The 23,915-nt window shown below is 37.4% G+C and overlaps 4 protein-coding genes across 6 annotated transcripts; all 4 read left to right on the top strand.

The window, feature by feature from the left end:
• Positions 1-202: 202 nt before the first annotated feature.
• LOC113707916 (uncharacterized) lies at positions 203-3,445 on the top strand. Of its 2 annotated transcripts, none has more exons than XM_027230312.2 (3): positions 203-574; positions 2,632-2,844; positions 2,947-3,445. In XM_027230312.2, exons 1-3 carry the CDS (start codon positions 374-376, stop codon positions 3,166-3,168), a joined length of 636 nt encoding a protein of 211 aa, XP_027086113.2. In that variant the 5' UTR covers positions 203-373; the 3' UTR covers positions 3,169-3,445. The 2 variants fall into 2 exon arrangements, with proteins under 2 accessions (XP_027086113.2, XP_027086114.2); XM_027230313.2 differs by having other exon boundaries at positions 236-574; positions 2,632-2,830.
• Positions 3,446-5,756: 2,311 nt separating this feature from the next.
• Positions 5,757-8,913, top strand: LOC113707626 (rho GDP-dissociation inhibitor 1). Its single transcript, XM_027229889.2, has 5 exons — positions 5,757-6,304; positions 6,398-6,464; positions 7,515-7,733; positions 7,832-7,956; positions 8,596-8,913. The coding sequence occupies exons 1-5, from the start codon at positions 6,014-6,016 to the stop codon at positions 8,677-8,679; spliced, it is 786 nt and encodes a 261-aa protein (XP_027085690.2). The 5' UTR covers positions 5,757-6,013; the 3' UTR covers positions 8,680-8,913.
• A 1,289-nt stretch (positions 8,914-10,202) lies between these two features.
• Positions 10,203-15,950, top strand: LOC113708699 (uncharacterized). Of its 2 annotated transcripts, none has more exons than XM_072065101.1 (10): positions 10,203-10,549; positions 10,825-11,159; positions 11,569-11,813; positions 12,251-12,335; positions 12,430-12,615; positions 12,693-12,860; positions 12,973-13,188; positions 14,065-14,236; positions 15,171-15,342; positions 15,434-15,950. In XM_072065101.1, exons 1-10 carry the CDS (start codon positions 10,237-10,239, stop codon positions 15,537-15,539), a joined length of 1,998 nt encoding a protein of 665 aa, XP_071921202.1. In that variant the 5' UTR covers positions 10,203-10,236; the 3' UTR covers positions 15,540-15,950. The 2 variants fall into 2 exon arrangements, with proteins under 2 accessions (XP_071921202.1, XP_027087079.2); XM_027231278.2 differs by having other exon boundaries at positions 10,810-11,159.
• Positions 15,951-19,255: 3,305 nt separating this feature from the next.
• LOC113709005 (acyl-CoA--sterol O-acyltransferase 1) lies at positions 19,256-20,596 on the top strand. Its single transcript, XM_027231757.2, has one exon. The coding sequence runs from the start codon at positions 19,392-19,394 to the stop codon at positions 20,532-20,534; it is 1,143 nt and encodes a 380-aa protein (XP_027087558.1). The 5' UTR covers positions 19,256-19,391; the 3' UTR covers positions 20,535-20,596.
• The last annotated feature ends 3,319 nt before the right edge of the window (positions 20,597-23,915 follow it).

Genomic DNA, 23,915 nt, shown 5'->3' with positions numbered 1-23,915 from the left:
CATTAGTAAATTGCTTTACCAATATTAGCGATTAAATGTATCTTGATTTTACCTAATTCCAACTTATTGAGACTCGATACATGAGCCAAATTGGTTCGGGCAAATTTTTCCATTTTTTCAAAATTATGGGGGAATCAAGAAAAAAAAAAAAAAGTGCTACCGATGCATCCTAGAAGGGTGGTACTACTATAAATCTTTGTTTATTAGTAGCATTATTTTTTCGGTAACAATAGTGAGTAGTATTACACTACTATTAATCTAACAAAGAAAGAACAAAAGAAAATATCGTTCAAGTACGACGGCGTATAGGACCTTAAGTTATCATGCGAGCATCTGTACAAGGGATCAACGCAAAGTACCGGGAAGAAAAACAATGGCGCAGGTTCTGAGCCCGCGGCCTCCGTTGCCGACCGTGCACTACCGGAAATCATCACCGCCCCGCAAAAACTCAGCTCGCAATCAACTAACCAGCTGCAACAACTCAGCACGAGTCAACCCCACCTGGGCATCTCTTCAGCACAGCCTCCAATGCAACGGCAGATTTTCTTGCCTATTTTCCAACAATCGCAAACAGGTATCCCATCCCCTCTCAGACCTTCCACTATTTTCCCTTTTGTTGTTTGAGAATAAATTATTGAATGAATAGTTTGTGTTACCCTGTCAGTAGAATTTATCAAACTAAATTTTGCAAACTATTTGCAAGAGAAGTCATGGAAATAGTTCTGTGTAATTCATACTAGTTCAAATAAAGATATTTCAGGACTAATTGTCTAAGTTCAGCTATTCATTAAATTTTTTCCGTTGTTGTCTTTTCCTCCCTTTCAAGTGTGTTATTGGAGTTAAACGCTCTGGGTGGATTTTGTTACTAATCTGGTTTTTGGGTTAACAGTGAAACATTAAAATAGAAGTCTTGAAACGTTGGAAAGGGATATTTTTTACGCGTTAATGTTTCTTTTAATTAGGGTTTCTTGAAATTTGAGGATGTTTTTAATATGAAGATTTCAGCTTTAGGACTAACTAATATAGCAATGACATTGAACTAATTGATGAAGCATTTAACCTAGAATATGGCGAACACCTCAAAAGTAGTAAACTTGACCTCCTATCAATTACACACAGAGTGACATGTATAAAACCAACCTGAGAGCTGTCTTTCATTTTGGGTTGGAAAATTGGGCTCCAGCTAGGGCTCCTACTCAAGATATCACAGCTCTGGAGACGACTCTAGTACCACGTAGCTAAATCTCATTGGTAAACTTGACCTTATTGCTTTGTGCATTTGATACAAGTTTTGGTAGGTTCAGAAGAAGACGATTGAAAAAAAAAAAAGAAGCCTTTTGGAATATAATGTGAATATTGGAGGTGAATGGTTGGTGATCAAGCAATACGACCTGCGTATGGTTTGTTAGACTTGATGCGAGCCATTTAATGTTTCTGTTCTTGCTGGCTTATTGGACTGCTTCTGACAGATGGAGACTGGGGGAGGGTGGCAAGTGCAAAAGTGGACCAGATTTCGAATCAAAGTCCAAACCATGAGTGGTGTGAATATTTGTTCACAGTAATATTTATCATATGTGAGGTATCATTAGTTTAACAATTAGTCCTGCTTACACACTGGAAGTAAATGAAGTTATTGCCATGATGCATTGTGCCTTTTGGTGATTCTTCCAAAGTTGCGTATCTGAAAGTGAAAGCATGAAAAGAAAATGATTAGCCACTATTGGAAATTCTGGTTTCAGATAATTAATAGCTTTTATAGTAATCCGGACTGCTGATTTTTGAGCTACCTTATAGCAGAAAATCTTGGTTGTATTGTAAATTTACAAGTCATTTATGATGATTGGTGAGGTTCTGGCATTATAAGGTAATTGACAGATCTGCTTCAGTCCTGGCATTCTTTTTTTCTTTGGACTCCTATTCTGTTAATTTTAGTGGTATTTGGTCAAGTTGTTCTATTTTGCTTCTGTACTCTGCTGCTAATCACTTAGATGTTATAGATCAAATTGCAAGTGCATCTGCAGGGAAGTACTCTTTCATGTTGCTCAATGATCGATAGTTAATTTTGTCTCTGATTAGACTTGTGTTGTGGATGGTACTGAACTTTTTGGTTTCAGGGTGAGGAGTTTTGAATGATGTAACAATTGGTTTGTTTAATTATGATTTTTTTCTCCATTCCCTTCTAGATCAGTTAAAACACTTGGAGGATGCCATTCTTCCATCTTTCTATTGTGATCAGCATCAAATTCAGTGTTAAGAAATCCACAAAGTAGGCCCTTAAATGTTGGCAAAAATGTATGTGACAAATCTTCCATTTTTACTGGATAAATTTGGATCGAACACCTTCTTCTCTTGTTTGTCTACTTGGAGCAGTGAAGGGATGAATCATGAACCTCATTGTCTTGCAAATTGTATATTTTTATGCAAACAAAATTCGAGGAATGCTCTGTCAAAATGATGACCTGCTTTCTAAGTCTGATAAATTGGAATAGAGGTTTTTGGTTGCAGTGATCCTTAAAAACTACCTGAATGACCTCTTTTGTGTTCATTGGTTCTTTCTTCGTTTTCTCAGCCTTTTATTTTTTTTGGGTCTTATCCTATCTGATTGCCTTGTATCATCCTTTTCTTCTGCAGGAGGAGGCTAGAAAAGCTTTAGAAAGTGCCCTCAGAGGGAAAAAGACTGAGTTTGAGAAATGGGACAAAGAACTTAAGCGAAGAGAACAGGCAGGTGGAGGAGGTAATTCTGGGAGAGGAGGTTGGTTTAGATGGTTTGGTGGGTCTGACGATGACCATTTCTGGGAAGAGGCGCAGCAGACTAGTCTCACAATTTTAGGTATTATTGCTATGGTAAGGATTTGATTTAGTTCCTTGTCCACTGTTCCTATTTTTACAAAGTTTTTTCTTTATCTACATATCATATCTCTAATTCCCTATTATACATGCCTGCAGTGTCTGATTATTGCAAAGGGTGATCTGATGATTGCCGTTGTTCTCAATCCTTTGTTGTTTCTTCTGCGCGGAACAAGGAATGGGCTTACCTTCTTAACAACTCTAGTCAGGGAAAAGTTAAATTCAGTTACAAATCCTAGTGTTAGTACAGTTCAACAGAGGCAAATTTCTGCCCCCGTTTCTGCTAGAGAGAATGTAATGAAGAAATGGGGAAGTAGTTGATTGCTTGGTCCGCCTGCAACAGCAATTTTGGTTCTCTAAGAGTCCTTCCTTTAATTATATTGGTCTTTTTAAGATACTTGTCACTTTTTTTTCTGAAGATATAGCACCACTATGCAAATAGGATTTCCCTGCTAGGTGCCCCTGGTCCTCTGACAGAAGGCTCATAGGGTCAGTTCCGTCTCTTGTAATGGTGAAGTCTTATCTTCCCAATCAAGCTGAACGCAAATGGCTTTTCATTGTCGTTATTTTAAGTTATTAGTGGAATTTGCCTCTCTAATCCTAAAATTTTGTACCAATTCAAAAGAAAATCGGCTCATGCATTTATGGATTGGCGACATGAAAAATACATGATACTTCACCGAGCAAATTAATGTGTACGTGCAAACATGAGATATATGGGATGCCGAACCAGGCAAATTAATGTTCAAATTCCCAGTGCCGCTGATGATGGTGTCTGTGTTGTTGTGTTATCTCCACACATTTCAAATTTGGAAACGTTTTCTACAGTAAATGCATAAAGAGCTATTCGGTAAGCTGTCCACCTCACCCCGTCTCAATAATATTTCTCTATTCCATCCAGTAGCAGAGGAGTGAATTGAAGGGGAAGCTGTTGTAAACCACACAAACACAAAATCATCCAACCTTCATGAATACGCTTGACCCTGAAGTTTGTTCCTGGGGCGAAATTGATTACATTTCCTGATTATGCTGCGGATTTGACGAATGTAAAGTTTCAACATCAATCATGCGCCCGAACTAATAAAGCTTCATCAAGCGTAAGCGTTTAACCGGGCAAATTATTAGTCAACCTAACAGTTATGGTACATCAATTTGAATCATATGGGGCCAGTTAATTATGTCAATTATCGCCTCGCAAACTTGCAGATCTCCTTTTCTTGCATCTGTTTATATCATCATCATCATCATCGTCTGCTGGGGCTGGGCATCCAGTGATTCGAGTCGAGGCAACTTTGTACAAATGACCTCTATCCGAGAAGTCATTATTATTATTATTATTATTATTAGTATTTAACCCTCCAGAGACATATAATGTCCCGAATCTTACCAAATGGAGCTGCAAAAGAATTTGCCGTTCTCGGGTTACTGATCATTGCAGATGAGTCGGTTTGATCATTGCAGTTGAAAATAGCGGCGGATAGATTACCGACCCAACTAACCTTACTTGAAAAAATGAACTAGCAGTAATATGTTTTCCACAGTTCGATGTCCAATGCAGTTTTGGTGTACTTTGGTGTCTGTACTTGGTAATGCCCAACAAATAATTTTTTTGTCATTTATTTCTGGGGAAGTCTGCTCATCTGCTGTGCTTGACAATACTATTAATATGAAGATAAAATTATGTACTACTTATAATGCATAATTGACACAATTAAACTTTGGCAGAGGCTGCATTTTTTGAAGAGTTTCTGAGAGGTAAAAATGCGATCGACGGATAATAGGATAATCTTAGAGCAGCTTAACACAGAAAGCAAAAAATGGTATCCATTCTCCCATTGGACTGCTAAGTTTTCACTGTAGCAGAAATTCTCGCCTGAGATTAATTAAAGGAGAAAGAAGGAAGCAGTAGTAGTGCCAACTTCCAATTGTTAAAAAAGTTTGGTTCTTTCTTGTCAAAGCAAGGTATTATTAAAATCTAGAGATGTACTGTATATGGTACACGCATCGAACAAAAGGCATTTTCATTTTTTGTTTGGGGTCTTTCTGTCCTTGTGTACTTGCCAACAGCATTGAGTGGACAGCATTAGTCGCTCCGTTGAATGAGCCGGTGTTAAAAATCCGGTAGTGTTAAAAAGGGTACGGCCGTATATGATATCAACCAAAAATCTTTGATGGTATGAATGTGTGGCGATATCAATGGCCAACAGCGGCCAGATCATTATGCAGTTTGTACTCACCCCCCACCCACCCCCCCCCCCCCCCCCCCCAAAAAAAATAATACTTAGTAAAAGATGATGATTATTACACCATTAGTAAGAGATTACGACTTGGATTGGAATGAATTACAGTGCACCTAAACTTTGACAAAAAGCAGATGAGTTATGTGATGAAAAGGTGTTTATTGCAGTAATCTGTTCTGTTTTGAGTTGAGTTTCTTCGGGAGTGAGTGAGTACAAGTGTATAAGCATTAAGAAGGCTGCCTAAGACTGAGGAAGAGGGGAGTTAGGACTTAGGAGTCGTCCAACAAGAAGGGGTCAAACAAACTAAACATCGTCCACCCAATCCGAGGCTGTCCTCATATCATATGTGTAGAAGCCCCCTCGAATCGTGGCCTTCCTGAAACCTACTGCCACTAAGTGACCTTCACGATCTCACCACCTCTCTCTTTCTCTCTCGCATTCATTACTTTTTTCATTTATTCGCAAGCCCGGATCACCACATGACCATTTCGTTCCCTGCTTCCATTTCCTCAAACAGCCCCCGCTCTTTCTCACTTTCACATATATCAGCAACAAGCCTTCTGCTCTTAAAAATCTCTTTTGCCACCCCAGTTTGTTTCCTTCCTTTCCTCACCATTTCTTTGGATTCTTTTGACTTCTTAGCTTAAAGAATAACCTTCCCCCCCCCCCCCCCACCACGCCCCTCCACACACCCCACCCTTCTCTATCCGTGGCGTGACATTTTCAATTTGTTGTTTCCATTGAGGGAAGGAGATTCTTCCTGTTTTGTCCCCCTCTTCTTATCCTCTTCTGGTTGTTGTGATTTGAATTCAGGGAGTGAAGGGGTGGCCTTCTTTTCCTTTTCTTTTCTTTCTTTTTTTTTTCCTTTGACAGGGGGAGGAGGTTCTGCTTGTATTAGTTGTTTGTTGAATGGTTTGTTGTTGTTAATGTCTTTGGCTGTTGGAGTTGTTTCAAGTTCCAAGAGTAGTAGCATGGGGTTTGATGATAAGAACAATGGGGATGAGAAGAATGGGGGAACAAGTCCTGCTCCAGGAACTAATGCTGGTAAAACGGGGCCAGTTGACCCTGAGATTGAGCAAGAATCTGTTGAAAAAATCAACAGGCAGATGAGTGAGAGCTCTATTTATACCACGGAAGACGAGGAGGATGAAGATTCTGATGCCAATATACAATTAGGCCCTCAATTTACCCTCAAAGAACTTCAAGAGAAGGATAAGGTCTGTCCTTGCTCGAATTATTTTCATCTTGTCTTCCCTGATTAATCGGCATTTCTGTCTCATGTCTGATAATTTGTATTGCAAAAAGTGTAGGATGATGAGAGTTTGAGAAGGTGGAAGGAGCAACTCCTCGGGAGTGTTGATATCAATTCTGTTGGAGGTAAATGTGTTCTTGCTTTTATCTTTGCTGAACGAATTTTTCCATACATGAGGATTCAGATGCATTTGACTCGAAAAGACAGTTCAATTTGTCATCTTCTAAGTTCCATTTGCAACCCCATTTTCCGGTGAAAATGAAGATACATGCTAGAGATATTTATCACAGAATTCAAATCTGCTAACATAATTTTGCCAAATTTCTGGCTTTCAGTAGTTTGTCACGACCAACAAATTTGTATCCACAATACAATAAACTGTAAACCTATAAAGCCTGATTTTGATTTCTGTAATTCGTAAATAGTAGCTTTGTCCCTTAAGGAAGGAACTATAGAAAGATAAAGTTACAGGATATGAGCGAACTTTTTCCCCCTTCAGACAAGAAGATTCGAATTTTGAGTTAACGCTACAATTTTGAACACTGGGGGATAAAAAGGAGTCCCTGTTCTGTCTGATGGCTGAAGTTCCCTGACTAATGGATGCCACGTTTGTTTCAGAAACTTATAAGTAGATGGCCGATCTGTGTTAAACTGGTGCTGTTTTCTGACTGTATCAAGATTAAATTTTTAATCAAACAAAGACGGGTAATTTCAGATGGTCATTGCAGGGTAAAGCCTGTCCATCGCAATCATTTTAAGTAATGTACGCGTCATATAAAGTTAAAGCACCTGTGCTTCTCATTCACTATTTGCTTGAGATTCGATTTTGAACATACGAACCAAAGTGATATCACGTCCACTTCTTTTTTTTTTTCAAAAAAAAAAAAGGCTTAAAGTTCTGCTGCTATGCTTCAAATGTCTGTAATGAGAAAAAAGGCCATTAAAACAGGTTTCAAAATTTTAAAATGTTTATGATAGATTTTCTTCGTCCGGTCCGTATGCTCCGCATCATTTCTTATTTTGCAACATAAATAACTTCGGCAGCACATGGGACAAATGCAAATTTTGAATGTGCTTTTCATGAGCAGCATGAATGCTGTTTTTGTTTAATAAGAATCTGCTGCTTGAATGCATTTCTTACAATTTCTTCTTTTCTCACGGCCTTGATATTATAGAGACTCTGGATCCTGAAGTGAGGATCTTAAGTCTTGCAATCAAGTCTCCTGGAAGATCTGATATTTTTCTTCCGATTCCTGAGGATGGAAAGCCAGAAGGGCCATGGTTTGCATTGAAAGAAGGCAGCCGTTACAGCCTCGAATTCACTTTCCAGGTCAACAATAACATAGTATCAGGCCTCAAATACACAAATGCAGTTTGGAAAACTGGTATTAAAGGTACGCTCTCCTTACCCTTTCTGAATACTGTAGCGCAAAATGTCAAGGCTGTTGATGCTCTCATATGAATCTTGATGCTTTTATGACTCTTTTTTCAGTGGACAGTACAAAACAAATGATAGGAACCTTCAGTCCGCAGGCAGAACCTTACACACATAAAATGCCAGAAGAGACAACCCCTTCTGGCATGTTTGCAAGAGGATCATACTCAGCTCGAACAAAGGTGAGTTTTGGACTTTTTTCCATTTTGCCTCTGCAAGCTCAAATTACTCATTTGTAACTGCCTGAACTCTGAAGGGGCGGAGAAAGTATTTCCCCAGAGTCCTGCTACTATACATTGAATAGCTTCTGCTGCAATGAGAATTCCCTCTTTGTCGTTAAACATAATCACCATTTGACTGGTTGTTTTCAATTGGTTGTGGGAATTATTAAGGTGGCAGCCACCTCTGGTATATTGTTGATGGTGGATTGATGGATCAATGTCAGTTTGATCACTTTTGCACATGGTGGGATAACTAAACTGAATACTGGGGGACCATCTTCTGTCTTTTGCCTTTTCCCTGTCTTTTGCATTTAATGCTCTAAGCATTTAAGTAAGGTCTTAAGGACAGCTTACTTCAAAATGTTCTCTTGATGCTAAATCCAAGATCTTTATTTGACGACAATTGATGCTGACAACAACTGAGCTGAGCATATGTAAAGATGAAGTTCCAGATAATGAGATTTTGAAAATTTGGCTTTATTTGAAACTCATGCATCTTTTCTTTGGGTTCAATGAGGCCATTTTGAGGAATAATAATATTAATCCTTTTGCTATCCTAACCTGCTTCCTGTCTTTTTCTCTGTTTCTTTTTTGGTACAGTTTCTTGATGATGATAATAAGTGCTACTTGGAGATCAACTACACATTTGAAATCAAGAGAGAGTGGCAGGCAACCAATAATTGATGCTTTTTGCTGGAAATCTAGTTTCCTTGCCGCAGAATGTAGCTCTGTTTGGGTTGTAGCTTAGTTATGCCAATCTTTCTTCAAACTTTCTCGAGGAAGGAGGAGAGAACAGACAGCAATCGACAAAAAAAAAAAAAAAAAATGGAATGGAGAAGAAAAAGAGAGGAAGAAAGAAAATCTGTCAATGATTGATTGATTGATGCTCGAAGTGTTTAGCTTCTAGATTGTTGTTCATCATTCTCTTGGTACAAGTAAGGTCATTGTTTTGTTTTCGTTTTTTTTTTTTCCCTTTTTGAAGTGTTGTTCACAATAAACTTAAGCTTGGCCTGTTACAATCTTAAAAAGAGGAATGACTTCTCCTTGGTAGCCCAGCCTGACATTTCATTGACCTATTTTTCTGGGGAAGAGCAAGTAACAATTGGAGTTAGAAACTGCAATAACCTACCGGTACTCGCTCGCATGCGGATCCAGGTTCTCTGCAATTATTGTCCATATTGCAAACAACAAATTGTGGTGAGAGATGAATGTAGTGAAATTTGGGTGTTCGCGACTGGATTTTTGGACCCAATTTTCAATAAGTGAAAAAAGTGGTCCTGTATTTGTTATTTATTTATACCTTCCAATCTGGATATGCTTGGTTTGCCGTTCTTGAGAAAATTATGCGGTGATAATTCTTCCTCGTTCGGTATAACATCTGATGGATACAATTACAGTGTAGCATAAAATAAATTTTGGGAAATCCAAATGCTAGCCTATATTTTTTACCCCAAAAAAAAAATTTGTTAGCCTACATACTCATTTTTTTCAGTTTAAATGCAAGATTTCAAACCTGTGATCTCCGCCCTCTATATCACCTAACCCATTCTTCTCCCAACCTATATACTCACTTAATTTTCAGAGAAAGCAAGAACTAAGAGTGCATTTGCTAAAACTGAAATATGATAATTGAATTTTAAAATCTAAAATCTAAAGTTTAAATCCATTGATTTATTAAATTGTTAAGTATTAAATGTGATATATTCGAGACTATATCATATTAAGTGATAAATGAATAGTTTATTACTTATTTTGTGGAGCAAATTTTGTTTAGAAAATTTAATGCCACTTAATTAACTTAAGTCTTCTATTTTTTGTCATCAAACGCGTCTAAATATGTTAAAATTTGAATCATTAAGTTTTATTACTGAATTGAATTATCAAATAGGACTTAAACTTTAACTCCAAATACGCGCGCGCGCGCGCGCGCACACACATACACATATTGAAATATTGTTCCCAAATTGAATTTTTACCCAATTCGTATTTCTCTACTTTTCCTTGTTTAAATTAGAATATAACACAATATTATGAATATATTCTTCTCTTCTCCTCATTTTAATTCTATGTAATAGTTCTATGTATTTTCAAATTATTAAAAGTTTTAAACACTTTATACTAAATAAGTATTAAATTTTTTCGTAACCGCTATAAACTGTGTAGTCTAGCTATTTATTAAGCCAATTGGACTGCCGTGTACTAAAATGAGAGCGCGGACAATTCCCAAACTAAAACTCAAGAATGACCGAGTTATTTTTCCACTTCCAAGAAAATAATCTGGACAATTATACTAGTAAAGTTGCTGCAGAGAATTGGGCCTTGTCATGTGGAGAAAACAGTAAGCCCAAAAAGGTCCGGATAGCATTTCATCCTCTCGAAAGTCGGCTGACAGCCAGCCCAGGCTCTTCCTCCACTCCTTGTTCTTTTTCTGTTTTATGTTCTACACATTTTTCTCCGGTCAATTCATCCAACGAAAAAGAAATCAGTCGAAACCCTGGAATTGGATCCAAACCCTACAATCTTCATCGTTTCTCTCTTTCGCCGTTCTTCACCGGTAAGTTGTACGGATACTAGCAATTCGATAGAGTTTTATGTATCTCAAGCATTAACGTGAAATTCTATGAAATTTCCCCCATTTTGTTTCTGTAACTATTGAGATAGTTTCAGCTTGAGCTCGAACGCTATTGATTAAGTGAAATTATTGGAGGTTTTTCTTCTCCATGTTTTGTATTCTTTCTTCATTCCGAGGTTATCTCTTATAGCTGGCTAATTTAGGGTTTCTTTTCTTTCTCTTTTTGATAATACATTTCTTAGTTTTTACGATGGTAGAGAATTCCAGTTCCAAAAGGCAGAAGATAGTGGAGCAATCCTCTGGTTCGGCGTCAGCTTCTCCTCCGCCGTCTACGGTCGCATTTGAGAATCCTTTACTTCCTCTCGCTTCGTATGAGGACGACGATGACGAGGAGGATGACAAGAGAGGAGGGAACCTCAATAGGGTTTTGAGCGGGGGCAGAGGATCAGAGCCGAATGGCAATACTCACAAGGAAGAATATGATGAAGAAGAAGATGACGATGATACTCTTATGGTGGGAACTCGTGGAAAGCGCAGTCGAGCTGTTGAAGTGAGAAGGGACTGTCCTTATCTTGATACTGTTAATCGACAGGTATTTTAATTAATGCTTTTGCTTTACTGAGTCATTAAATATAGCACAATGATGTTTTTTTTTTATTAGTTGTTGATTTGTTCTTGTTTTTAATACTTTTCATGTTTGTTTTTCCTGAAATTGCTTCTATCTAGGAATAGATAACATGCCTCTCACTGGAAATTATGGCTGTTTGCCTGAGTGGCTGGTGTAAGATACTGTCGATTATCATTAAGTAAATCTCTTTGCAGTATTTCAGACGAACCTTGGGTTTTAGTAGCTTCCAATTTTTTGGGTGCTTAAAATTATGATCGTCCTTTTGATGCTTTAGAACAATTTGTTTTTATGTAATGCAATCTCTTTGTAGTTTTAAGAAACTGTTTTATGTTGTTGCTTCTGGTTATGATATTCTCTACTTTGTTGTGTTCAGGTTTTGGATTTTGACTTTGAGAGGTTTTGCTCAGTTTCCCTTTCCAATTTGAACGTTTACGCATGTTTAGTTTGTGGAAAGTACTACCAGGGAAGAGGCCAAAAATCTCATGCATATACTCACAGTCTTGAAGCTGGACACCATGTCTACATCAATCTTCGGACAGAGAAAGTTTATTGCCTCCCTGATGGATATGAGATTGTTGACCCATCATTGGATGACATTCGACATGTTCTTAACCCAAGGTGTCTGAAAATTTTATGTCAATGCTGACATATTTATTTTCCTCTTGATTGCCTTTTATCTATGGTTCACATTTCCAGTGTCAATTATATGATGTGTTGATTGGATAAGATGTGTTTCAGTAACAAATCTCATGCATGTCTCATGTTTCCCTTTCCCCATCCCTTTCTTTTATTTTTCGGTGTGGCTGGGTTTTGGCCGCAGAGGGAAGTGTAGATGACATGAAGAGGTAAAGAAAGGAGGTTTTGCTTGGAAGTCAAGCATTCTTTTTCTGATTATAGAGTTTTCCTAGTTTCCACAAAATGACTTCATAAAAGTGCTTAATGCTTCCTACAATGTATAATGCTGGATTTTTTTATCTTTTCATGCTAGATTTGGCCCTTGTCTCCTGTTTGTTGTCTTTGCTGGCTGCCGACTTTGTTTTGGCACTGTGTAACAGGTTCACCAGGGAACAAGTTTTGCACCTTGACAAGAATAAGCAATGGTCTAGGGCACTTGATGGATCAGATTATCTACCTGGAATGGTTTGTTCTCGTTATCATCGTTTAATACTTGAAATGTCATCTATATCCTTGTTAGTGCCTATATTGAGTTTTTTGCACGGGAACTGATTTGTAGGTGGGGCTGAACAACATAAAGGAAACAGATTTTGTTAATGTCACTATTCAGTCCTTAATGCGTGTTACTCCTCTGAGGAACTTTTTTCTTATCCCTGAAAACTATCAGCACAGCAAATCTCCACTAGTTCATCGATTTGGAGAGCTCACTCGAAAAATTTGGCATGCAAGGAACTTTAAGGGACAGGTTCGGACTGGTACTGAACGTCCATGGAATTGTTTCTTGTTCACAAGTTTCATTCTGTACTTCTGTGAATTTTGCAGGTTAGTCCACATGAGTTCTTACAAGCAGTTATGAAAGCCAGTAAGAAACGGTTTCGAATTGGTGCGCAGTCTGACCCTGTTGAGTTTATGTCATGGCTTCTTAATACACTGCATGCAGATCTCAAAGGTTCAAAGAAAAGTGGCAACATTATCCACCAATGCTTTCAGGTACTATTCTAATGAAACCGTTTTCTTTGCTTTCCTGCATGTTTTTGTTGTACTAGATGAATTTTTGTTGCTTGTTTTGAGCAAAAAAAATTGTCCTTTATCATTTCATTAGGGAGAACTGGAGGTAGTGAAAGAAAGCCATAGCAAACCCATTGTTGAGAAAAAGGTAGATGGAGATGCAGTAATTAATGGTAATGGTGTAGATACTGGGTCCGAGGTGCATAGTTCTTTTACAGAAAGTACCAGAATGCCGTTCTTAATGCTTGGTCTAGATTTGCCACCCCCGCCACTCTTCAAAGATGTTATGGAGAAAAACATCATCCCCCAGGTTACTTCACATTCTTTTAATTCTGGTGTTGTGGTTGTCACTTGTTCATATCTTGTTCTAAGAATTGATAATCAGAATGCGCAAAACACGTTGGTCATTAGTTTCATGCTCAAAACTGTAATTTTGTGCATTTGAACTAATTTCCCTGCGAGACACTGTCCTGTTTGTTCTATGGTGGGGACAATAGATTGGTTAAAGAATTTTCTGAGGCAACTAGCTATGAGGTGCTGCCACTTTGGTCATTGCAGGGTCTGGGGATCACTGGGGAATACTGGGTGAAGTGGTGTTAGTCACATTAGGTGCTATATCAGAGTTGTTGATCATAGTCCAGTACAATTTGGTAGGAGGAAGGAGATCTTCACCTTTGGGTTGCCTTTATGTGGGAAAAATCATATAGATGTTGATATATGACATGCCTTACAAAACATATAGCACCTCAAAGGCTTTATAAGGTTTTAAGTGTTCAGGTTACCACCTTTATCTGTGATCTCATACTTGGTGCTTTAATGCTATCTTGGGGCATCTGGACTTAGCTTTATTTAAGGGCATCAAATATGATGACTTGGTTATTCATGGACAGGCAATATACCTTGCCAGGACAGGATATTTAGTGCTTTTATGCTTGTGATGTCTGCCTTGTATCATTCATATTTGTTGAATCTGTATCTCACCATCTTTCCCCTCCCTTCCAAAAAAAAAGGAAAAAATCCTGCTTTATTACGGATTTATATTGAATCTGTATTATGTTGTTTTATATTTTTTGGCGCTAACAGAATATTGCTAATCAAAATGTTTTTTCAACTAAGACAATGGCTTAGCTTCGGCACAAATGTTTTGTGCTAAAAGCACTTTTCTCAATGTGACAAATGCTCCCAGGTTCCACTTTTCAACATTCTGAAAAAGTTTGATGGTGAGACTGTGACAGAAGTTGTGCGACCTAGGATGGCAAGGATGAAATATCGTGTTACAAAATTGCCACCTTACTTAATTCTCCACATGCGACGTTTTACGAAGAATAATTTCTTTGTGGAGAAAAATCCTACCCTTGGTAAGTATTTGTAATGTTTGACAGACTATTTGCTTCTCCTTTTTGTTTCTTGAGGTGTTTGGAGGGGGGTAGTAAGAAACCGATTGCAGTAGTTTTTTGAGTCTGTTTATTTATGTGATTCTAGGAGGAGTTGCTGTTGTTTGAGTTCACAGTGCAGGATAAATTGAAAGATTACTCTGTTTTTCTGCCTATAAGACTGTATGTTCTTGACGTATTGATATATAGCTTTATTCTGCCTGATGATTTTTCAGGTGGAGATTATTTGCTATTTAGTCAACAACTATGTATGCTAGACATAATGAGGCGACTGCTGTCTCATTTGGAACTGTTTCCGTTCACATTAGCACATTGCTTCTCCAGATACTTTTTAGATTGCTTTCCTCGAAGGGAAGTGATGTGGGAAGTTTGGGGGAAATTTTTGTCTGGCCAGTTTGATTACATGAATGGCTTGGAATCTAGCACAAATAATCTTGTTTGTTGCTTTCACTGTCAAGATGGAGATTTAAGTCATACATGTTTTCTTGTTCTCACACAATACCATGCAAAAATTTTGCTGTGATGTGTGACATTTTGGGCTTCATTTTTTGGTGTCTCATGTTCCTTTAGTCTAATGTTTCTTTTCTATTCTATATGGTACCAATATTAGTTCTGTATCTGTCTTGGCATTTTGATAATCTTGTGAAGTGATGTGCGACAGTAAGATCTTACCAGTGCCTAGTATTCTTTGATTTTTTTTCACATATCCCATTCCACGTGTTTGCAAGAGCCATGTTTTCACCTGTTAGTGGAGATGCTGCTTCTAATTTGTGTCTTACAAAGTTGTTGAGGTGTTACCGCTGGATTATGAAAATAATATTAATTTGATATATGCTGTGACTAAATTGTATGTCCCATTTTTCTTTTAAGTTCATTTTTCTAAATTTTTTTCCCTCAGTTAATTTTCCCGTGAAGAACCTGGAGCTCAAGGACTATATTCCACTTCCTGCACCCAAACAGAATGAAAGACTGCGCTCCAAGTACGATTTGATTGCCAACATAGTTCATGATGGTAAACCAGGTGAAGGATCATACCGGGTTTTTGTACAGCGGAAGTCTGAAGAATTATGGTAATCTTTGCTTACTTCTCAAAGTTTTTTTAAGTTGCATGAAGATTATGCCACTAATAGGCTTCCAATCCTGTTTGTTCTGTATTTGCAGGTATGAGATGCAAGATCTGCATGTTACAGAAACTCTCCCCCAGATGGTAGCACTGTCGGAAGCATATATGCAGATATACGAGCAGCAGCAGCAGCAGCAGTTTTAAAGAAGCTTGACAACAATGATCTGTGGGCTCTCAGCAAAGAAGCTTGATTTCATTGGTGTGACCGTTACCCAGTAACTCGTGAGCAGGTCGACAAGTGCTACTTGCCTTGCCAAGTGACTGTTGATGTCGTCTTCATACAAACATTTAACAAAAATGCAGCAAGTTAGATGGGTCAATCAGTTGTGTACTTGTTTCTTAGGTCAGATTCGGTTGATCTAGATTTAGTTTCGAAAGGCTATGTAATAAGGGATCAGGGGGCTTCTGCTGGTAAAGTTTGTGGCCTGGATTGGGCCGGTTGCCTGGATTTCTTTTTCCCAAATTTGACAGCCCAAATCTGGGCAAGTTTAGGGCAGTCCCTGCAAACCCACTCCCGTATTAAATGCTGCTAGTACAAGGCTAAAGATTCTAGCATCTCAGCATGGTAGGTTGAGGCTTTACATGTTCCGTCTGATACTTTTGAATAGCTATATCAGAAATCGACTAATCAGAAGTGGCAAGCGCAAAAGCTATATTTGTTAGCTGGAGTTCCCAAACAAGTGCTACATAGCCAGAGCGTGCCCGAAACGACGGGATTGAAGTGAGATTGAAGATAGTATGGTACACAGGAGAAGTAGAAGTGGCAATTTGGATCCATATTCATTTACCCATCCACGGAAACCTATATTGAATGGATTTGGATGACTTTAAATTATTCTGCAACTTTTGATTCGCAAGATACTGCTAAATCGCGAATGAAGTGTCGTAAGCGGCAGAAGTGACAATTTGGATCCATATCCATTTATGCATCCAAATTATCCTAACCTGAATGAATTTGGATGACTAAAAAATTTTTGATAGACTTGCATGGATGACCATTTAAACCCACACAAGCTGGTGGATTTAAATGGATAGCCCATATTATCCATGTAAATCCAATTATCAAAACTTAAAAGAAAAATAGGGTCCCACAACATACTAGAGCAGCTTACACATTCACCTCACACATTCAAACATGCACTAACCGACTCTATATAGAGCTCTTGACCCGCTGGAAAACTCAAAAAGTTTGTATCAAAATAGAATTTTGGTTCCTCTCTTGGGGAACGGCCCTGGCAGCGGCTGTCATCGGAGAGTGTTTTGAGTGAATTTATTGAGCACACAGATTTGGATTCTGAGTTCAAATTGATTGTTTTTAACTCCATTCTAAGAATTAACTGGGTGCAAGCTTTTGGGTCAACCTAAATATTATACAAGCTTTCTTCTTGATGATGATAAGATGATGTATTGATAAGTGTGGGTTGAGGCTGCCTTTGACTTTGAATCGGGACAGCGGTTTGAAAAATGCTTTCAATTAGTAGTACATATGAGTATTTGAATAACTGGATCCAAGGCTCAGAAGAGAAGAGAGGCTGCAAATGGAGAGTGCTTATTCTAATACTCCACACTTTGATCACTTTGACTAGCTAGAGTAGGATGAATAATTATAGCACTCAGGAGAATAAATGGTTGGATCATGATATTGCATCATCCATTTAAACCCTATCCTATCCATTTAGGTTCATTTATTAAATGATGATTGTAATTAGATTAGATTAATTTTTATCCATTATCCATTTAAGCATAACCATTCATTTTGCCACCTCTGGTAAACAGTAAACAAACAAAGGAAAAGCATTGGGCTCCCTTGATAATTTGATTACGATTTTGATATGTTCCGTTGTTTGTTAGCTTTCCACTTGTGAGACATCGAGTGGACATAAAGTTGGTATCGAGAATTTACTCCACTGACCAGTCAATTGACGACATATCTTGGGTGAGCTAAGTCCAATCATGAGTCATGCCCGCGTTTCCTAAATTTTTTTTTTGAAATATTTGATATACTAATGTGGATGGGATGTTTTTTGAGTTATTGTATATTACTGTAATATTGTATTTGAAAAACTTGTTTTTTTGAAAAAATAGCCAATCCAAACGGAGTTTTAGATTCAAAAATTATCTTTAACAATTTTTATAGTCATTCCAGAGAATATAATCTAACAGTCTTCCTAGTCATTATTCAAAAGAATTTCCAGTATTTCAGTCAGTTTAGACCTGTCATTCTTAGACAATGATGAGGATAAATATTCAACATCCTAAGTGCCTTGACCATCTTGATATATGTTGGAATATGACTGTATATCTATCTTTTTCTTTTTTTGTTAATCCAATTTTTTGGTGGGAATCCTGAGTATAAAGCACGTGCATATTTATTTAATAAAATTAAAAGAAATTTAATAAATCAAAAATATTAAAGTTATATAAAAAATAAAAAATGAATTAAAGGAAAAAAATATGTAGAAAATAGATTTGGGTATTGAACGGGATCAATCTAAACCCATCACAAAGTGATCCCGTCCAAATTAATCCCAAAATATATATGGATAAGGTTGGACTCAAATCCATATGATTTGATTTCATTTCAAACCTAAGTAAATTCCGCTCATCCGCTCATTTTGCCACCTCTAATTGGTCATCACCTAATTAAACGAGTCCAGCTGCCGAAGCCCAAAGGTTGCCTACAAAAACAGGAGCAACAATAGAAACCTGGATGACCTCATCATGCCGATTTCCTTCTTCTTCTTTTCTTTCTAAAAACTTGTTGCCGTATTGGTTGGTGGTCTAGGGCAGTGTGAAAAGAATTGCGGCAGCCTAGGCCACAGAGTAGAGACACGGTCCGCAGTTCCACAGGCTAATCTCTTTTGTCACTGGTTGCCTGATTAATCAAGTCAGTCCTTATGAATTATGATGGTCAATTCCTTCGGTATCAGCTGAAGACTGGTGTTCCACACCAACCACCGCCGCATTAGCCTATGGTCCATTGCAGGAGGTCATCCAGCCACTGGGCCTTGGGCCCGCCAAAAAATTACCGCATATTGATCATTTTGGATGTAATCTCTGTTCACGTTGAGTTCCCACCTTCTAAATCGGGTTATAAAAATTCTATAATTATAATAAAAAAAAATAATTGGAGGAGGTCATCCAATCAATCATCTACCGCATACCGACGTCCATTCATTGGACGAGCGACTTGAAACTCCACTGTCTACAAGGTTCATTACTCGGGGGAAGGAAAGAAAGAAGGAGAAGAAAAAAAGCACAAAACCTTTCTAGATGATGGCCCCTCTTCTGTCTCTTTTTTCCTTTTTATTATTTTTTCTGGTTGGTTTAGAAAAATATCAGCACCCAGATAATTTCCCATTCTAGATTCTAGAACAGTTAAGAGCAAATTTCCTCCACGTAAAGTTATTTTTCCGTTTAAATTTTCTCTATCAAGTACAGATTACAGAAGTTCTGACAAACAAAAAAATGGCACAGATTACAGAAGAAAGGCACAAGGGGCACAACCTGTTATTCATTTTTCACTGCGCCTAACTTCTATTGCACACAATATGTAATTTACTTTGCACACGACGTAATTTTATAACACCTTTTTGTAGGCCTCACACATAACATAAAAATCAAATTACATACTATAATCTGAATCGTATAAATTTTTTAAATTACATCGTGACCGCGAACCTTCAGGAACGGTTGTCAGTCTCCTGCCCCATTTCCCAGAAGAAAGCCACAAAACTTAATTTGGACTCGCTCACTCGGCTGCTCGGATTCCACTCGTTGTTCGCATGTAGTACTTGGTACGCGTTGGAAACAATAATAATAGTGTCCGTAGACCTTGAGGTCCCAAGCGGGCATCTATCTTTTTTGATCGCCCACCAGCGCTGATAAAAAGTAAAAACCAATCAACAGGGTACCAACCAAAAAGGCAAGAACTCTACTAAAAAACAGGAGGGAAACAGAGAGGAGAGAAGAGAGTTTACACTTTACTGGGGGGAAATGGAAGGCGAGATCAAGGATGTGATCAAGTATTGGGTGGAGGGTGAGATTAGCAATTTCGTCGAGGTATGGTTATCTGTGTACGTCTCTTTGTGCTACTGCTACTTGGCTGGAAAGATCGTCCAAAAGGGCATGCCAAGGTTCCTGGCATTTCTTCCCATAATCTGTCTCTTCATATATCTCCCTCTCAAACTCCACACCTTACATCTTGGGGTCACCACTGCCTTCTTCGTAGCATGGCTTTCCAACTTCAAACTCCTCATGTTTGCTTTCCACAGAGGCCCTCTCTCCGACCCTTCACTCTCTTTTCCTCGCTTTATAGCCTTGGCATGCCTCCCCATCAGAATTCGACAAAAACCACCCCCGGAGGAAACTCCACAAAATGGCCATCCTGAAAATACCCCACCTCAAAAAGAGTGGCCAAAGAAGAAGAGCCATCGATCTGTAGTCAGTTATGCTACGAAAGGGGTCCTCTTGGCATCCATGATTAAATTGTACGACTACAGTGACCAAATCAATCCGCTCATAATCTGGATTTTGTACTGTTTCCATATGTACTTTGCACTGGAAATTATACTAGCAATTGTGGCCACCATGGCACGGGTGTCACTAGGGGCAGAATTGGAACCAACGTTTAACGAGCCCCTGTTCTCGTCGTCGCTGCAAGATTTCTGGGGTCGCAGATGGAACCTCATGGTTACCCGTATTCTCCGCCCGTCCGTATACGAACCTGTCCACAAACTGGCAGAGAAGTTACTCGGCCGGGAGTTGGCCTCAGTTCCCGCGGTGTTAGGAACTTTCGTTGTTTCTGCCCTGATGCACGAGCTGATCTTTTACTATATGGGCCGTGCGAGGCCTACAGGGAAGCTGACTGGGTTCTTTTTGTTGCATGGGGTTTGTATGGTTGTGGAGGTTGCTGCTAAGAAGGCTCTCAAGAGTAGGTGGCGGTTGCCAAGGTTTCTTTCGACGGCCTTGGTGGTTGTATTTGTCATGGTCACCGGACTTTGGCTGTTCCTGCCGGAGATGCTGAGGAATAACGCTGATGTAAGAGCTTTGAAGGAGTATGCTGCCATCGGTGCGTTTGTGAGGGATGTTGGCAGAGCTTTGGCTTTTGTACCATCAGGCAATGCAACCAGTGCATAGATTCATAGAAGATTAGGTTATTTGTGACCGTTCAATCATACAATTTCAGGTTACTTTTATTACATTCGTTTTTTTTTTTAATTTTTGTAAACTAAAATAAACCATTAAAGAGGAAAAAAAAAAACTCGAACTAGGGTGTTGACACTTTGGAAAAAAATTGAATAACAGGTCGATCTAATGAAATTTGGAAAAATCGATTAAGATTTGATCTAAAAATTTGGTAAAACAGTTTGGGAAATCTATTTAAATTTGATTCCCGAAAATAATCGAATTATCAAATTTTATATTAAAAATAAATATTGTATATATTTCATCCCTATGAATTAGATTGTATTACATATCAATGCATTAGTTAATAGTATATTATAAGTTGTAATTTATGCTTAACGTATTAATAACTTTCATATTATTAATTATATATTAAATATGCTTAACTGATCTATAAATTAAAAACTTTTGGGTATTTTATTGAAATATCGATTATTCAATCGAAATCTAATTATCAATATCCAATTATCAAATAAAAGTTTGGGCGCTAATTGGATGTTGAACTTGATGAAAGAAAATCAAAAAATTGATTTTTTTTTTATCGAATTACCTATTATCGGCCAGTAAACACCCCTAACACAAACTATTAAAAGTTTGTATACTTGTGGTCTTTGGATTATTAAATGTGCCAAGTTACTGCTCAAACTTGTAAACCTTTGCATCTAATGGACTGAAATCCCATCTCTAATTGAAAGGAGTACCTCCTCCGTCACTTGCTGCTTCGATTTGTTGTTGAACGCTGTACTATGCTATACTTTTCCGTGAATTTTTTAGTGCGAGTAATAACTATATATAACTATATATATATATATATATATATATTTCAGTTTCAACCATAATTTCAGTTAGATTGCTTTCGGCTGATTTTTTCGTTAACTCCGTATTTGTTCTAAATTAGACCTTTCCAGCAAAACTTGTATGCGTTAGAATTTTTTTTTTTTATTAAAATAAAGTTTGTAGACAACACGTGAATGTGGAATAAGTGATAGAGTAAAATACAAAGGTCAAATCTATAGATTTTTTGAGGCTAATCGGTACAGTAAATTTAGACATATGGGCGCCGAATGTTGACTGGACATCGCAAAAAGACCACTGGTCAGTTGAATGTTTCCCTTTCTATCTTTTCCGTATGACGACAAAAAACAATTGGTGTGGCATATATAAGTCCAGGCTGGGCTAATTCCTTAAAATATACGTATAAAAAAAAATTATTCGTCAAATGCACGTCTGACAGAGGGGCTTTCTTATTCTATACGGGCCGTGTTGAGTCAGCACGGCCGAATCACAAAAAAAATCTATCCGGTCAACATCTAGTTCGGGCTGAGCATTTGTGTCAGCGGACGTGCTGACTGGGCACGTCCTTGTGTCAGGTGCGGACGTGCCCAGTCAGCACGTCCTCTGACACAAAGGTCTCTTAGGTAACATTTAAAAAAAATAAGTTTTAGGCTTTAGGATTTTTAGAGTTAGGGTACTTTAATTTGGTACTTTAAAATTTGGTACTTTAATTTTCAAATTAACCTAATTAAACTAAATTTTAATCGTAATCCTAAATATACTTTATTTCATTAATATTTAAAATAAATACATTAACCTAACCTCATGATTCATGTCCCTAGATGCCTTTTCCACATGTATTATTATTAAATCATTATTAAATGCATAATAGTTGTTAATTAACGAACGATTCATGTATTCTAATAAACAGGAATTAATTATTATAATCACTTTGTGATTGTGATTGGCATACATAATAATACAACCAATTCGGATAATTATTTTTTCGAGACAACGTTTTTGCATCTATATTTTTATTATATTTTAACTACATTTTTAACTATATTTTGGATAATTATTTTAACTATATTTTTACCTTGCACGCAACATATATGATATCTTACAAAAGTCCTACTACGTACATGAATTATTCATCTACATCAATATCAATCCAAAAATTTTTTTATTAATATTTGCAGATTACTTCATTTTTTTATGCAATCCAAAAATTTCTTATGTTTAGTTAATTAATATATTTTATGCATGTAAAAAGCAATAATTTTAATTAGTTATTTATAGTATTTCTATATGAATTATATTACATAGTAATTCGCCAAAAATTATACGATTAAACAATAAGTCGTAGTCGACAACACTATATCACTATATACACTAGTTAACTCTTTTTTAACACTTCAATATTGTAAAATTATAAATAAATTATCACACTTTACATTAACTATTAATTAATAAACTATAACAACAACACACAATGCAGAAAACAAGTTTAATTAATGTCATTTGATGACAGTATAATATAACATGTAAATACATAAATAATTAACATAATATAAATAATTAACATAATTATTTAACATGTTTAATTAACATAATATAAATAACTAACATAATTACTTAACATGTTTAATTAACATAATATAAATAATGTAATTAATAAATGCTGTAATAATAATTTAAATTACTAACCTGTATGAATCCGAAGCCAAACTGAAGGAACGAATGCAAGCAGAGGAGGAGCTGCTATGATATACATGAGACAGAGAAAGCGAGAGATTGAGGGACGTGCTGACAGGTTTGTGTCAGATGCGGACGTGCCCAGTCAGCACGTCCGCTGACACAAATGCTCAGCCCAAATTGGATGTTGACCGGGTAGATTTTTTTGTGATCCGGCCGTGCTGAGTCAGCACGGCCTGTATAAAATAAGAAAGTCCCTCAGTCAGACGTGCATTTGACGGATAATTTTTTTTATACGTATATTTTAAGGAATTAGCCTCCAGGCTGCAGCTAATTCATTCGATTATTGTCCAAAAAATAAAAAATCGAAACAATAATATTTTTCTGATACGAGTATGATACGAAACAATAATGCTTGCAGGATTTAATCAGCTCGACAAGAAAGAATTTTTCGAAAAAAATGCTGGGCTTAGTTAGCTGACAGCCAAGTTGGAAATATTTTTTTAAAAAAATATGATGGCCTTTGTGGGCAGTTTCGAGGAAATTCACTTTTCCATTTTCAAAATTCCCGGGTCCTGCAGACGATGAAGAAGAAAAAGAACTATTGAAACCAAACCAAGTGAACCACCGGCCAATGGCTAAGTGACCATCAGGGAGGGACTTAAGTCCCTTCTTGGGCTGTTGATGAGGGTTCAAATCTCATCAGCAGCGAAAAAAATCTAAGAGTTGTACCATAATACTCTCTTGGTCTAGTTTGATCTATATATCCACTAGTCCCTACAACAGCCTCCTTAGGCTAAGGAAGATTGTGGGATTCTTTTTTTGCAATGCAATACTTCTGCTGCCCAAGAGCCGACAAAAATG

The sequence above is a fragment of the Coffea arabica genome, chromosome 9c (assembly GCF_036785885.1).
Source record: "Coffea arabica cultivar ET-39 chromosome 9c, Coffea Arabica ET-39 HiFi, whole genome shotgun sequence".
Lineage (NCBI taxonomy): Eukaryota > Viridiplantae > Streptophyta > Magnoliopsida > Gentianales > Rubiaceae > Coffea > Coffea arabica.
The sequence above is the reverse complement of the archived record's forward strand: the minus strand, read 5'-3'. Positions and strand labels throughout refer to the sequence as shown.

What these genes read in the sequence shown, in the direction of transcription:
- LOC113709005 (XM_027231757.2), top strand. Translation starts at nt 19,392, where the DNA reads ATGGAAGGCGAGATCAAGGATGTGATCAAGTATTGGGTGGAGGGTGAG.
- LOC113708699 (XM_027231278.2), top strand. Translation starts at nt 10,237, where the DNA reads ATGACCGAGTTATTTTTCCACTTCCAAGAAAATAATCTGGACAATTAT. An exon ending in CAGATTATCTACCTGGAATG is followed by an intron (nt 12,336 to 12,429) that starts GTTTGTTCTCGT and finishes ACTGATTTGTAG; the next exon opens with GTGGGGCTGAACAACATAAA. An exon ending in CGGAAGTCTGAAGAATTATG is followed by an intron (nt 15,343 to 15,433) that starts GTAATCTTTGCT and finishes CTGTATTTGCAG; the next exon opens with GTATGAGATGCAAGATCTGC.
- LOC113707916 (XM_027230312.2), top strand. Translation starts at nt 374, where the DNA reads ATGGCGCAGGTTCTGAGCCCGCGGCCTCCGTTGCCGACCGTGCACTAC. An exon ending in TTTCCAACAATCGCAAACAG is followed by an intron (nt 575 to 2,631) that starts GTATCCCATCCC and finishes TTTCTTCTGCAG; the next exon opens with GAGGAGGCTAGAAAAGCTTT. An exon ending in TTTTAGGTATTATTGCTATG is followed by an intron (nt 2,845 to 2,946) that starts GTAAGGATTTGA and finishes ACATGCCTGCAG; the next exon opens with TGTCTGATTATTGCAAAGGG.
- LOC113707626 (XM_027229889.2), top strand. Translation starts at nt 6,014, where the DNA reads ATGTCTTTGGCTGTTGGAGTTGTTTCAAGTTCCAAGAGTAGTAGCATG. An exon ending in AACTTCAAGAGAAGGATAAG is followed by an intron (nt 6,305 to 6,397) that starts GTCTGTCCTTGC and finishes CAAAAAGTGTAG; the next exon opens with GATGATGAGAGTTTGAGAAG. An exon ending in CATACTCAGCTCGAACAAAG is followed by an intron (nt 7,957 to 8,595) that starts GTGAGTTTTGGA and finishes TTTTTGGTACAG; the next exon opens with TTTCTTGATGATGATAATAA.